Source organism: Montipora foliosa, chromosome 6 (genome assembly GCF_036669935.1).
Source record: "Montipora foliosa isolate CH-2021 chromosome 6, ASM3666993v2, whole genome shotgun sequence".
Classification (NCBI taxonomy): Eukaryota; Metazoa; Cnidaria; class Anthozoa; order Scleractinia; family Acroporidae; genus Montipora; species Montipora foliosa.
Genome location: NC_090874.1, coordinates 63,088,705 through 63,103,704, shown reverse-complemented (window position 1 = coordinate 63,103,704; position 15,000 = coordinate 63,088,705). Strand labels below are relative to the sequence as shown.

The window sequence follows — 15,000 nt, the reverse complement described above, 5'->3', positions numbered from 1 at the left end:
ATGGCCGAAAAAACGAGAGTATTTCTTAGTAAGTGCTGTTATGTAAGTTACAAGGTGTAAATGACAAATATTGAGGATCTTTCTTGGAAAATCACTAAAAGCTTTGCTAGGCTATTTCTAACAATAACTCCTCACAATCTAGTAAGGTAAGGAAACCTTCGGTAAAGATCACATCAAATAATAAACAATTTTTGGGCATTTTCATTGCTCGTGTTTTTATACCATGCTTTTCTATTTTCTTAAGATAACGTTTTCACTTTCAAACAGGAAGTAGTAAAAAAAATTGGATACCGCCGTCATCGGCTTTGCCACTTAGGCTTACTGCAGTCAATTCTTTTTTTTTTTTTATGACAGATGAGCAGAGTAACACCCATCCCTATACATATTTTCCATTTGGATGTGGGCCACGCAAGAGCATTGGCTACAAGTTTGCATTGATGGAGATGAAAGTTGTCATGGCGTCATTGGTAAAGAACTTTTCTTTCAGTGAAGTTCCCGGATGTGTGGTGAAAGAAGTCAACAAAGGAACCACTCAACCGGATGGACTGAAGTTACGCATTGCTCCAATTCAAAAATGATCACTAGTATTAAACGTCTTTCGAGAAAATAGAATTTAAAACGTATACGATTGAAATTCGACTGCGTGACAAACCTAAAAATTTATGTTTATAGGAGACTTCACTGTTTATAAACTATTGTTTTGTTATGATAATTTTGCCAACCACAGAACAAAAGAATCCTTGGTTTCGACAACCCACAGATCTCTGGTTGGCACATTAAATGACAATAGGTGACGTAACGGTGAATATCGCTATTAAGGTAATTCCCTTGAAATTGATGTACTATCCAGATTTCTGTCAAACTTCGCACAATTGATATTCATGCACAGGACATTAGAAGAAAGCAGTAAAAAGATGGGGTCACCGTGCTTGTTTTCGCGCTGCATGCCCTTTATTTTAAGTGTTTTTTTACCGAATTACGCGAGAAGCGTTCGAAACTTGATCAACCGGAAAAATTGTGATATTACTGAAAATTTGAACCTACTTGTTTGTTCGGGCCAAAATCTTTCAGTAAAGTGATTCAAATTGCTCGATCTTGCAAAAAAATGAAGCAAATGTGACCGCTACAACATCGCCTCACACTCGGTGTCTGGCTCCAAATGCTTTGTTCACTTCATTTATATATAAATACTACTTTTTTTCTCCTTAAAATATGTTTTCCGTGTACCTATTTCGAGTACATAACACCATTAAAAAGAGGAGGAATCCGCCATTTTATCAATGTGCGCGAGCTAATGCGCGCGCCAATGACGCAAGAAATTATGCGCAGTCGGGTTGCGCAATGCAAAACCAGGGAATCACCTTAAGTACTATGTTACAGTCGAACTATGTCACTTGTGACCAGTATCCACGAGACTGAAATGAACATCCGAATTCTTCTTTGGATCTTCCGAGATTTGAATGGAATCTTAAAGATTTTTGCGAAAGTTGGTGCGAAAAATGCACAATAACTAAACAATAATTCATCAAACGCTTGAAATAGTTTTCACTTTTCAAACAACGTTTATTTTGTAATAAAACGGAAGTTCATAGCTAACTGTTTGCGATATATCAAGGAAATATGCACGCAAAATTCAGAATCTCGAGAGCAAAGTTCAAAACTGTCACACAGATTTGAATACTCCGTTCAAATTTCAAAACTACTGGTCACGCGTGACGTAGCTCGACTGATAGAGTAATTATGCTTTACTATGCCCTAATTTACGCCTTTCTTTTTTATGGTATACCCAACTTACCTAAAACCAGCAACTACTTTGCAAAAACGAGTTGTCAAAATAATGACTGAGGGTGCTAATGAGGTACCTAGTTACCAGATAACTACTATTTTTTTCGGCCACTTGTCAGTTAACTACAACGTTCGCCCAAAAGTCATTGCGGTCGTTTGTTTTTGGTTTCAAATGACAACTTGTCCAAATACGTGATGTGATTGGCTAAATGCACTCAGGCGAATCACGCGGGAAACAACATGTCAGCTATTTGGGTAATTTCGTGTTACACGAAATTCAGTCACGGTGCGCAATGACTTTTGGGCGAATGTGGGCCTTTAACTATTGACTTTCATTTTCTTACAGCGAAAAATATTGCATCATAACCCGAATTTTCTTTACTTCAGCACGTCAATCAGTTTTGGGGGTCGGACTTTACTAAAACCAAGGTATAAATTATATGAATTTACATAACCTTCACCCCTAGTGTGAGTTATAAGGAACAGACATTGAAGAAAATAATGTAATTATCTAACCGAGGGTAAGTGATAGCTATCAACCGATTTTCGCTGTAAGTGCAATTGAAATATAGCCATCAAATAATACCGATCTCATAAATCCATATGCACAAATGATTGATTGATTGATTGATTGATTGATCAGTTTATTTACCCCTCTTGCAGCTGCAGCTGAATTACAAAGGCACCAGCAACTATATTATTGATATTTATAAGTACAAAAATAGTTCATCCGTTCAGTCCTGGCAACTACTTTAACACTGCTATTTACAACAATGCCAAAGCGAAGAGAATACCCATGGTGGGTTTCAGGGCGAATGGGTATTATGTTTGAGAGAAAACCTTTATCTCGGAAATTCTTCATTAACTTTTGGCATGATTTTTCCCGCCTTTGACTGAGGGGCACCAAGCCTGAACGGTTAAGGGCTACATCATATGGCAGCCCAGGAAAAATAATGTTAAATGCCCTCTTTTGTATCAATTCTAAGGTTTTGCTCAGATAAACCGGAAGGTCTGCCCAGACGGGTGCTGCTTATTCAATAACTGATCTAACCAGGCTACAGTATTGAGAACGGAGATAGAAGCTGCCTTTCCAGACGAAGAAGAGCTGACATGGAAGAAACTGGAGAAGCTGCAGTACCTTGAAAATGTTGTCAAAGAATCACTGCGACTTCATCCTCCAGGAGATATTACGGCTCGTGTTGCATTATCAGATGTTGAAATTGGAGGATATTTCGTGCCAGCAGGAACGTATATCATTCTTCCCATTGATGCAATGCAACGTTGTTCTTCGTTTTGGCCAGATTCTGAAAAATTTAATCCCAAGCGCTTTGAAGAAAATGGTGATTGCTGCTTTTTTTTATTCTTAAGTAGTTTATTTTGATTTCCACCCCTAGGGACTCTTCCATATTTTCTAGTTACACAACGGAATGAACAATTAGAATATATTCGATGAGCGCGCGTTGGAAATGAAATGGTACAGCCTCGTTTCTAAAAACCAATCTCATATCCAAGATGCGCTAATGGAATGATGGTTCTATTAAATTTGAATACGCCTGGACGTTTTGGTGTTTGCAAATTTCGCTTTCCGACACAAATTTTTCAGCTGGGAAACACGTTGCGCATTTATACGATCATGATCATCATCGCCATCATCAACCAGCGCCTAAAAATCTGTTCGATTTTGTTGAACAGAGATGTTGAAACCCGTTTGCTGCCCTCCCCCTTTAGACCGTGTTGAAGCATGTTGAATCGAGCGTTTTAACTTTGCATCAACAACCATTCAAGATTTCTTTTGTTATTGCGAATGTTGAATGAAGTTGAAGCGGTTTGCCCCCCTCTTTCAACATTGCTGGGTGTGCGCGTGCGCACTAATCGGTCTCTCAATGACGTATCATGTTTGTGTCCATAGTAACAACCGCGGCTGCAGCCTGGGACTGAATACAAGGCCTCTCGTGGAGCTTTGTTGAGTCAGCCCATCCTCCATCCCGAATTTATCTGATATACACAATGGTAATTTGGTCTGAATTGAGCATTATCGTTAATTTAGGACACTGTGTTCCAGGACCTCTGGTAGCAGAGAAAATAAGGAAGATAAAAATCATACCCGTGGAAAGGCTTATTCAGAGCAAATTAGCAATTGTGTTGGTTGAACGAAATGTTGATGATGTGTCGAAACCGTTTGTTCACCCCAGCAATCAACATCGTTCAAAAACGTCGAACATACGTTTGCCCGTGCATTTAATTGTAGTTGCTTTTTAACATTCTGTATCCACCTTTTTCTAAGCTTTCCATGAGATTTGTGACAAGAAGAACGCGTAATGTTTGTTTATACGGTATATGAGCTAATAACCGACGGAGGTTTAGTAAAGCCAATCATGGCTTCGAGCGAGTCGAACCCGGCAGAACGCCAGAGAAGCGATATCCGAGGTTGAAAATTCAACTCCATAACCCACTTCATGCAAGATTACGCAATAAGTAAGTGCTTGATCAAAAACAATAAACAAACTGCGGTGATAAACATATTATAATACCCTTTAACTTGACGTTTCGTTTTAAAATGCGTCACAATGTCTTTTTCACCGCAGCCGGTTTGTTTATTTTTTTGGTCAAGTTAAAATGGCCGAAAAAACGAGAGTATTTCTTAGTAAGTGCTGTTGTGTAAGTTACAAGGTGTAAATGACAAATATTGAGGATCTTTCTTGGAAAATCACTAAAAGCTTTGCAAGGCTGTTTCTAACAATAACTCCTCACAATCTAGTATGGTGAGGAAACCTTCGGTAAAGATCACATCAAATAATAAACAATTTTTGGGCATTTTCATTGCTCGTGTTTTTATACCATGCTTTTCTATTTTCTTAAGAAAACGTTTTCACTTTCAAACAGGAAGAAGTAAAAAGAATTGGATACCGCCGTCATCGGCTTTGCCACTTAGGCTTACTGCAGTCAATTCTTTTTTTTTTTGACAGATGAGCAGAGTAGCACCCATCCCTATACATATTTTCCATTTGGATGTGGGCCACGCAAGTGCATTGGCTACAAGTTTGCATTGATGGAGATGAAAGTTGTCATGGCGACATTGGTAAAGAACTTTTCTTTCAGTGAAGTTCCCGGATGTGTGGTGAAAGAAGTCAACAAAGGAACCACTCAACCGGATGGACTGAAGTTACGCATTGCTCCAATTCAAAAATGATCACTAGTATTAAACGTCTTTCGAGAAAATAGAATTTAAAACGTATACGATTGAAATTCGACTGCGTGACAAACCTAAAAATTTATGTTTATAGGAGACTTCACTGTTTATAAACTATTGTTTTGTTATGATAATTTTGCCAACCACAGAACAAAAGAATCCTTGGTTTCGACAACCCACAGATCTCTGGTTGGCACATTAAATGACAATAGGTGACGTAACGGTGAATATCGCTATTAAGGTAATTCCCTTGAAATTGATGTACTATCCAGATTTCTGTCAAACTTCGCACAATTGATATTCATGCACAGGACATTAGAAGAAAGCAGTAAAAAGATGGGGTCACCGTGCTTGTTTTCGCGCTGCATGCCCTTTATTTTAAGTGTTTTTTTACCGAATTACGCGAGAAGCGTTCGAAACTTGATCAACCGGAAAAATTGTAGTTATAAAGAAAGACCTGAATATTACTGAATATTACTGAAAATTTGAACCTACTTGTTTGTTCGGGCCAAAATCTTTCAGTAAAGTGATTCAAATTGCTCGATCTTGCAAAAAAATGGAAGCAAATATGACCGCTACAACATCACCTCACACTCGGTGACTGGCTCCAAATGCTTTGTTCACTTCATTTATATATAAATACTACAACTTCTACTATCCAACTTTTTTTCTCCTTAAAATATGTTTTCCGTTCACCTATTTCGAGTACATAACACCATTAAAAAGAGGAGGTCACCGTGCTCGTTCAGGAGAAAATAGCCATTCCTTGACAGATTAAGCTTGGCGTTAGTGCAAATCCGCCATTTTATCAATGTGCGCGAGCTAATGCGCGCGCCAATGACGCAAGAAATTATGCGCAGTCGGGTTGCGCAATGCAAAACCAGGGAATCACCTTAAGTACTATGTTACAGTCGAGCTATGTCACTTGTGACCAGTATCCACGAGACTGAAATGAACATCTGAATTCTTCTTTGGATCTTCCGAGATTTGAATGGAATCTTGAAGATTTTTGCGAAAAATGCACAATAACTAAACAATAATTCATCAAACGCTTGAAATAGTTTTCACTTTTCAAACAACGTTTATTTTGTAATAAAACGGAAGTTCATAGCTAACTGTTTGCGATATATCAAGGAAATATCCACGCAAAATTCGGAATCTCGAGAACAAAGTTCAAAACTGCCACACAGATTTGTATATTCCGTTCAAATTTCAAAACTACTGGTCACTCGTGACGTAGCTCGACTGATAGAGTAATTATGCTTTACTATGCCCTAATTTACTCCTTTCTTTTTTATGGTATACCCAACTTACCTAAATCCAGTAACTACTTTGCAAAAACGAGTTGTCAAAATAATGACTGAGGGTGCTTGCCAGTTAACTACTAATTTTAGTTAAAGGCCACGTTCGCCCAAAATTCATTGCGGTCGTTTGTTTTTGTTTTCAAATGACGACTTGTCCAAATACGTGATGTGATTGGCTAAATGCACTCAGGCGAATCACGCGGGAAACAACATGTCAGCTATTTGGGTAATTTCGTGTTACACGAAATTCAGTCACGGTGCGCAATGACTTTTGGGCGAATGTGGGCCTTTAACTATTGACTTTCATTTTCTTACAGCGAAAAATATTGCATCATAACCCGAATTTTCTTTACTTCAGCACGTCAATCAGTGTTGGGGATCGGACTTTACTAGAACCAAGGTATAAATTTTATGAATTTACATATTCTTCACCCCTAGTGTGAGTTATAAGGAACAGACATGGAAGAAAATAATGTAATTATCTAACCGAGGGTAAGTGATAGCTATCAACCGATTTTCGCTGTAAGTGCAATTGAAATATAGCCATCAAATAAGACCGATCTCATAAATCCATATGCAGAAATGATTGATTGATTGATCAGTTTATTTACCCCTCTTGCAGCTGCAGCTGAATTACAAGGGCACCAGCAGCTATATTATTGATATTTATAAGTACAAAAATTGTTCATCCGTTCAGTCCTGGCAACTACTTTAATACTGCTATTTACAACAGAGCCAGAGGGAAGAGAATACCCATGGTGGGTTTCAGGGGGAATGGGTATTGCCTTCATCCTGGAAATTCTTCATTAACTTTTGGCATGATTTTTCCCGCCTTTGACTGAGGGGCAGCAAGCCTGAACGGCTAAGGGCTACATCATATGGCAGCCCAGGAAAAATAATGTTAAATGCCCTCTTTTGTATCAATTCTAGGGTTTTGCTCAGATAAACCGGAAGGTCTGCCCAGACGGGTGCTGCATATTCAATAACTGATCTAACCAGGCTACAGTATACTTGAACCAAATCCTGGTAGGCCACCTATTCGTATAAACGCTTATTAGCTTTTGCAAGGACATTCACAGTACTTATTCCAGGAAAGGTCACTAGAAATAAATAAACCTAAGAACTTATAGTGACCAACCCTCTCAATTACACGGCCAGATAAACACAGGGGAGCTGCCGGGAAGGGCTGATATTGCAGGAAACTAAATATGATCTCTTTACATTTCTTTGCATTGAGGCGCATACCGTGGTCTGATGCATACTGTGCTATTTCGTTCGTGATGCAGGGCATGTAGCTAGGAGAACACCTAGGGATGCACTCCAAAACAGAAAGGTCATCTACATATTTCACCCGTGTATACCAACCTGCTACCAATTTGTTAACTAACACAGCAAACAATATTGGTGCAGGTTTGGTCCCTTGGGGGATGCCACCATTAGGGAAAACACAGGGGGAAATGGCGTCACCAATTTTTACCCGTTGTGACCTGCGCGAGAGGAAATCCGCGATCCACCCAATAATGGCATCATGAACCCCAAGAGACCTAAGCTCTACACGTACTGCTTTTCCCGACCTGGTCATGCATGTCTTGCTTAAAACTTGAAACTCAACTTTATTGTCTCTTTCCGTGTCTGAGTCGGTCTCGTACTTATTTTGTTGCTGTATGTCCTGTACCTGCACTTCAGGGACATCAAGGTCGTTTACGAAAGTTAAACTGACTGCTTGCAGGTCATCGATGCCAGGGGAATGCTCTGACTGCTCAGTGCTTTCATTGACAGGACTAGGCGTTGTTGAGTCGTCAGGAGTTGCTTGCTCCCTAGGGAACTCCACATAGGAATGTTCTGTTTGCTTGGGCTGAGAGTAGAAAGCTGGTGGTAAAGATCCAGCTTTATATTTAGTTGTTTCGCTTCTTACAGTTCGTTGTCGAACAGGACGAAAGTTCTTCATCCAGTCCGTCATCATGACTTCATCTTCTTTTGTCATTGTTTGCACCGCTGGGAGAGCCATGGTTGAGACTGCTGACAAAGGCATGGAAGTATCCGGAACGGGATAATAAGACTTGTCGTGAGTGAAATACTTTGCAGCCCACGTCGTAATTCTTTTGAGCGATTCCTTCACTGCTCTTCCAAAGTCTTGTGCATAGTTCAAAGTACTGAATGTTTCGTGCTTAAAGTGTGAAACCGCGTGTAGGTTTTCCACCAGCGTTGTCAGAAGTGTTTAATGTTCAACTTGGTCAATGAGGAAAGGATTTATAGAATTGATATTTTCCATCAGCCTGTTCATTCCTTTGCGCAACAGGGTGAGAGAATCTTGGGTTTTCTTTGAAACTGAACCCTCTGGACCACTTGTTTCTCTTGACAAATTGAAGCGCTCCTTCACACTAGCCACAATTCTATGAGGTGCCGTTTCCGCCGAAATTCAGCCCTTATTGTTTTTATTAAATGGTGCCCATAGTTGACAAATGGTGCATACCTTTGTTGTAAATGCAGCCTTTGTTTTTTGTTAATGGTGCCCAGTTGTGATAAATGGTGCATACTTTTTTTGTAAATGTAGCCTTTGTTTTTCGTTAACGATGACTCGAGATTCTAGAAACGGTGCCTATTTTTTTAAAGGCTGCCTTCATCTCTTTAATTTGTGGGATTTGTTTTCATAAATGGTGGGTCATTTTTTGCAGGCATTTTTTTCTTCGTAAATGGTGCTCGTCGTTAAATGATGCAGCAGTCTGGGGACTAGCACAGCTGTGAATGTAGAGAAAAACTGGTATCTAATCCATTCGCCACGCTTTGGACATGGCGGACAACTTCTCTCCTTCCGTGGAAAGCCTTTGTAATCTGGTAAAGGACAAAACTGAAAGTGTATGTTCCAGTTTAACTAACTCCGTGGGGACCGCTGCAGCCATGGCCAGAAATGCACGCAATCGCGAGAATAACAAAGATAACTGTGCGAAAAAAACATAACGAAAATAACAATTACAGCAAAAATAACGAGGATAACAAAACAAGGGAGCGACACTGGCAAATACAACAGAGTCTCGCCTAAACGAACACAACGCAAAGCATCACAGTTATTTTTGCTATATTTGTTATTTTCGATATTTTTGCGTCCTTCAGCTTGTAATTTGAGCACGGTTATTGGAGCAAGATCCACAAACTTCTCCAGGCTGAAGTTTCGTCTCCTCCGACTTGCCTATTTGCGGGAAAGTTGCCAGTTGATCCATATAGAGCGATTTCACTCACGTGACCAGTAGCCATATTGGATTACTGAAACAAAAGGCAGTATTTGCATAAACCCGGGGAATAGGCCAATTCCGAGTTCATGTCTGCCTCCTCTTCAAAGCGAGTCTAAGTGCAAAGTTTTTGTTATGAAAATTAGTTTTATTCATACGTAAAGTAGAACTAATAGACCAATTTCGATATATTAAAATTCAGTCCGAAACAAAAAGCACCATCTCGAGGCTCTGGGGAATAAACTCATACAAATCCTTATATTTATTCCCCAGAGCCTCGAGATGATGCCTTTTGTTTCGGACTGAATGTTAATATATCGAAATTGGTCTATTGCCATCACTAAAACTTCGCACTTAGACTCGCTTTGAAGAGGAGGCAGACATGAACTCGGAAATGGCCTATTAGTTTGGTACACCATCATGGCCGCCATTTCTTTGTTTTGGAACGCAATCATGGCCGCCGTGACGTCATGTGAAAACGCTCGATAGCGGAAACTTTGTTTACATTTTTTGCCTCATTAGCATAGGCCCATCGTTTTCTAATCTGTCAGCCAAAAAATCGGTAGTAATTATAGAAAGTCCGTTGCATAATGAGCTATCTCTGTAACTTTGAGCGCAATTTTTAACCAGATAATCTCTGAGTAATGACGCTGAGGCCCCAGTTGAAACGTCGAACTTTTCATGTACTCAAATGAAACGAACCTAATTCATTCAATAAATTACATGAGAAGGTCTACTTTTAAATCAATTAAGTTCGACGCATCTAATTTGGGTTGACGAAATAATTAAGTTCGCGTGGCCTACATGCGAAAATCGACTGTGGAGCGACTTCGATTCAAACGTCGAACTTCTCATGTGCCGAATAAAATGCATGAATTTGCATAATTTGTTTTTGCGCCCCACAATTTCCTTCTTTCACAAAAGCTGACTGGTAAGAATACCATGATGCCTTCTGTCAGCAAACAGCGTGGCGCAGTGGTTAGGGCGCTTGCCTTGAGATCCGGAGATCCCGGGTTCAAGACCCGTTCTGACCATAGTTAATCTAGGGACTGGTTATGAAACCCTGGGAATTTCAAAAGCAGGAACAATACAGTCGCAATTAGATGTTGATCCGACCGTGACCCTGCACAATCTTTTGTTTTTGGTTCGCAAGTTAATTTCGAATAAATTAGTAGAAGTTTTTTATTGGTTATCCTGCCGAAAAAAGCGTGTTTTTGTCGGGTTTTGTGCAGGGTCAAGGCCAAAAAAGCGAACAAAAACATGAAACAAAGAAACTTGTCGAGTTTTATAACCAGCCTACATGTATTAACTATGTTCTGACCACTCGTTGAAGTTGATCCTGGTAGTCCCTAGTTCAACTTCCCAGCTGCACTTGTAAATAGACAACTGGTTTGCCTCTGGCCAGTCGGGCTTCTTACAGTTGCTGTTCTGTTCCATCGTTTCCTTAACTGTGTTTCATTGGCCCTGAAAAGCCCCTATGGGAAGCGGTCAATTAAGTATGCATTGTATTGTTAATGAGACATCATGTAAACAATGACGTCAGCAAAGATTCGGTGTATACTTTCAAAAGAACTGTTGTTATTCCGATTAGTTGTTGTTATGTTCGCTTTGTTCTTTTGTTTTATTGACATTAATTATTTCGGATCCGGTATAAGAAAGACCAGCCAAGATTCGCCTATTACGCACTAAGCCGCCTTCGCCATCCACTAAACTTAGCCTGCTTCTAGCTTCAAAGAGCAGGCGCTCAGTGTGCTTCCGGTCAGACTTAAGGGCCGTTCGTTTCGCTGACGCATCCACAAGGTTTGTAAATGAGGTCCAGAAATCCCCAAATAGGCAACTTTCACGATAGCGTCATATGAAATTTTGTATACCCAGCGGGGTAAAAATAACAATAGCTCTAATTAGCTTAAGACAAGCAAAACTTGTATGATTTTGGTACTTGTAGTCAAATGGCGTCATCATTCAAATGGACTTGTTTCCACATCTCAAAGTGCCATTGGACGTGAGGGGCCTGGAACAACAAAACTGAAACAACCCAAACCCATGCAAATAATGCTAATCTTAGGCCTAAACATTATCTAAAGCATATTGTTTAGGCCTAAGGTTACCATTTTTGTAAAGGTTTGGGTTGTTTCAGCTATTGCACCCTTCACCCTCTACCGCCAATCCAGGCCCCTCACGTCCAAGGGCACTTTGAGATATGGAAACAAGTCTTTACCCATTAAAATATCCTACTGGCTTCAGATATTGATTTTTGATTGTCTTCGTGAGGCCCTAGAATCAGTAAAGTGCTGAAACAATCATTTCATTCATATACATAAATTAACTTACTTACTTACTTACTTAACTTAACTTACATACATGAATTAACTTACGTACTGTATATCAGGTATGTCAAGTTAGGGTTGCATTTCCACAACCCTAATGAAACATAGGGACGGTTTGACCCCAAAAGCTTATAGCTTTGATATGTCATCATGTTTAAATAAAGGTTGTATGTAATATGTGTATATAGGAGAGGAAAGCAAACAGTAATAAGAAGTATGCAGAGCCAACGCAGCTATCCATGTCCATCACCGAAAAACATCTACTGACATTGTGCATGAGTCGTACTTGAGAAGATACGTTTTTTTCTCAACAGTCATTGGAATGAGTTCAGATCGAAGAGGTCACCTAAGCGCAACTGAAACGTAAACGTGATCCCAATCATTTCTCTTCTTGGATGTTCTTCCACATCTTGTTGTTGTTGTTGTTGTTGTTGTTGTTCTCGTGAAGGTATGTTCATCATTGTTAATGTGGCTAATGCCAATGCACTCTTGGTCATCCTGGTCATATTGTTCTTTTTTGGTCAACTCCATCCCGTGTGGTTTGCAGCGGTTCCTGGTAAAGGACAGTCCCTTCTAGGTACAGTGTATTCAGTACACCGCGAATACGCGTCAACACCACATGTGATCGCTTTAAGTTGGGGAGGGGCTCTCCGGTCTTCTAGAAATCTCGGGGGGTGAGACTTATCTTGCGAAAACCACTGTGCACTAATTAATTGATTACGTACCGTCGTTAAAGGGTGCTTGGAGACATGCAAAATAAAAAGAAGATGACCTGGCCTCACTTGGTTGAAAACCGGCTCTGATACAGGTAATTATTGGATTTCTCGGCTGCAGGAGATCAACAGGTGACACATTTGTAACAGAAAGAAAGGATGAGGTAAGAGAAGGGATCCCTCATACATAGTCCTCTTCCAAAGATAGTTTTTTAAAATCTAATTTTGGCTGCGCAGCTATTTTAAGAGAGGCGAGAGGCACCTGATTGGCCAGTTGTAATGCGCATCTAAAAATCGAAATAACTATGATGGGGTTTGGGGATCCGTTCTCTAACATCATCCTCTCTTTGTAACAGCTGATGGATCTTATGTCACCAGTTTCATCGGTTTGTCTTGTTGTCCTTGATAAGTCCAGCGGATGTGGTGTTGATTCCTCCAACAGGTGTACTTTGAGAGGTAATTTTCCTGGTTTATCGCTAGTGGAGAGATTGCGAACTGTCATTTGACGCACACAGGTGAAGACTTAGTGACTTCTAACGCCAGGCATCGCAGACTCAAAATTTTGAGTAGGAGCACCAGCGGGGCCACTGGAGACAAACATTTGTCTGTACGACTTTTTCTCTCGCTATGACCCTTTATCCTTTTTATGTAAAAAGCAATCTATGCGATAATTTTTAAACGAGGACGCAAATCATCCGTAATCCTTAAATGGGTTTCATTTAGTGGCCATATAAGTGTTTATGATGAGTACATATTAAAGACAACACTGGTGAATCACGCTTTATTTCAAAATTTCACGAAAAGTGCCTCGGTTTGCCCCATACTGGCTACGGGCCTACGGCCCTGTTTCAAAAATTTTCAGCTTTTAGCTTTTGCATGTTTCAACCAGATAAGAAAAATGTCGACTTTTTTTCCGCCTTCTCTGTTTGACCTCTTCGATAAATGGCGAGGTATTAAATGTTTCCTTGACTTGGACATTTTTTGCGCCATTTTTCTATTGAATCTGCATTTGCATTTGGCGCCTTTTAACTTGATTTTGTGGAGTATTTTGAACGTAATGTGGATGTTATAAGGATTCAAATACAGTAAAAGCAAACAAAACTTGCAATTATGAGATCAGTAACTTATTTGAGCAAAACTTCTAGAAGTTCGAAGAGACTTAATTATCGGAAAGAAACTTGTCATGTTATGTGTATGTAGCCAAAGTGCGACCTTCCGTAAAAGTTAAAAGGCAGGGGCGGATCTAGGGAGGGGGTGTGGCTGCACTTCCCTCCCCCTCCCTCCTTAGATGACCTGCGGCTTTTGAATACAACTACTATTCTGCAAAATAAAAAATTAAAAAACACGTCACCAGTCAGCTACGCCATACCTTAGTGATACACCCCCTCCTAAGAAAACTCCTAGATCCGTCCCTGAAACGAATGAAGGAAAAGAGTACTTCGACCTCTGGTTTATATATTGTTGACGTCATTGTTTACATCAAATTTGTTTCATTGACATACGAGTTTGCTCTAAAAAAGCATCATGCTATTTACAAATTGACTTTAAAAGGTAAAGAACTTGTTCAACTTCATTGAATCTCGAATTTTTACGCCTTTTAGCCTTGATAACGAGCCAGTTATTAGCCATCAAAAACAAATAAAGTCTTGGTGGCAACATCCTCGGAGACCCAGGTGCGGTTAGTCGAGACGGGACGTGAATCGGGTCGACTGACGTAAAGTTTTCAAGTAAGGCGAGAAGAGCCTCCTGGGAACATACCTTAAACGGACGAGTTCCAGAGCAAATTAAATTCTAACATTCTGATTGGGCGGAAATTTCCGTTATTGTCTTTTTTCCGCCCAATCAGAGAACCAGGGAAGTCAGATTGTGATCCGTTATATCAACCGGTAAATACCACATCTACGGTCGCCATATTATTTCTAGCGCTCACCTTGCCTGACTCGTACAACAGACATACCCCGCGAGGAAAATATAGGTCGCAAACGGACCAGCAAAATACAAAATTCAACCTAAAAGATTTTGTTAAGTGATTACAAATTATCTGTACATGTGTAAAATCAAAATGCTTGGTCAAAACACCGAAGAACCGACTAGAAATATTAAAATCAGGAAAAAGACCAATTGCAGGGGAAGGTACTGGCGTCTTTTACTGTTCGGCTTTTCAAACTATCGTCGTGAATTAATTTTGGTATAAGCATTGCTATCTGCCGAACAGATTGCAACTTGTTTTTTTGCGCGGCAAATTTATCTTGACGCATTTATCCTAAATGCAAAAATATACGTGTATTGCCTCGCTGTTCTATGAATCACTAAAATTTTGCAGTGATGAGCCTAGAAGTGCTTTTGTGAATTGTTGCTGTCTGTGTGGCTTTATTGACACAAATGTTAAGAGATAAAAAAACATCACGATTTCGTAAAAAAAATTTAAGACAGTGTGTTGCCAAAAAATAACCG

At 39.9% G+C, this 15,000-nt stretch overlaps 1 protein-coding gene across 1 annotated transcript in view; it reads left to right on the top strand.

The window, feature by feature from the left end:
* Positions 1–2,769, top strand: part of LOC138008102 (uncharacterized) — a 26,208-nt gene extending 23,439 nt beyond the window's left edge. The window contains exon 3 of the mRNA XM_068855306.1: positions 355–2,769. Within this exon, the coding sequence (XP_068711407.1) occupies positions 355–438 (84 nt within the window). The 3' untranslated portion in view covers positions 439–2,769. The remainder of the gene's footprint in view (positions 1–354) is intronic.
* Positions 2,770–15,000: the final 12,231 nt, after the last annotated feature.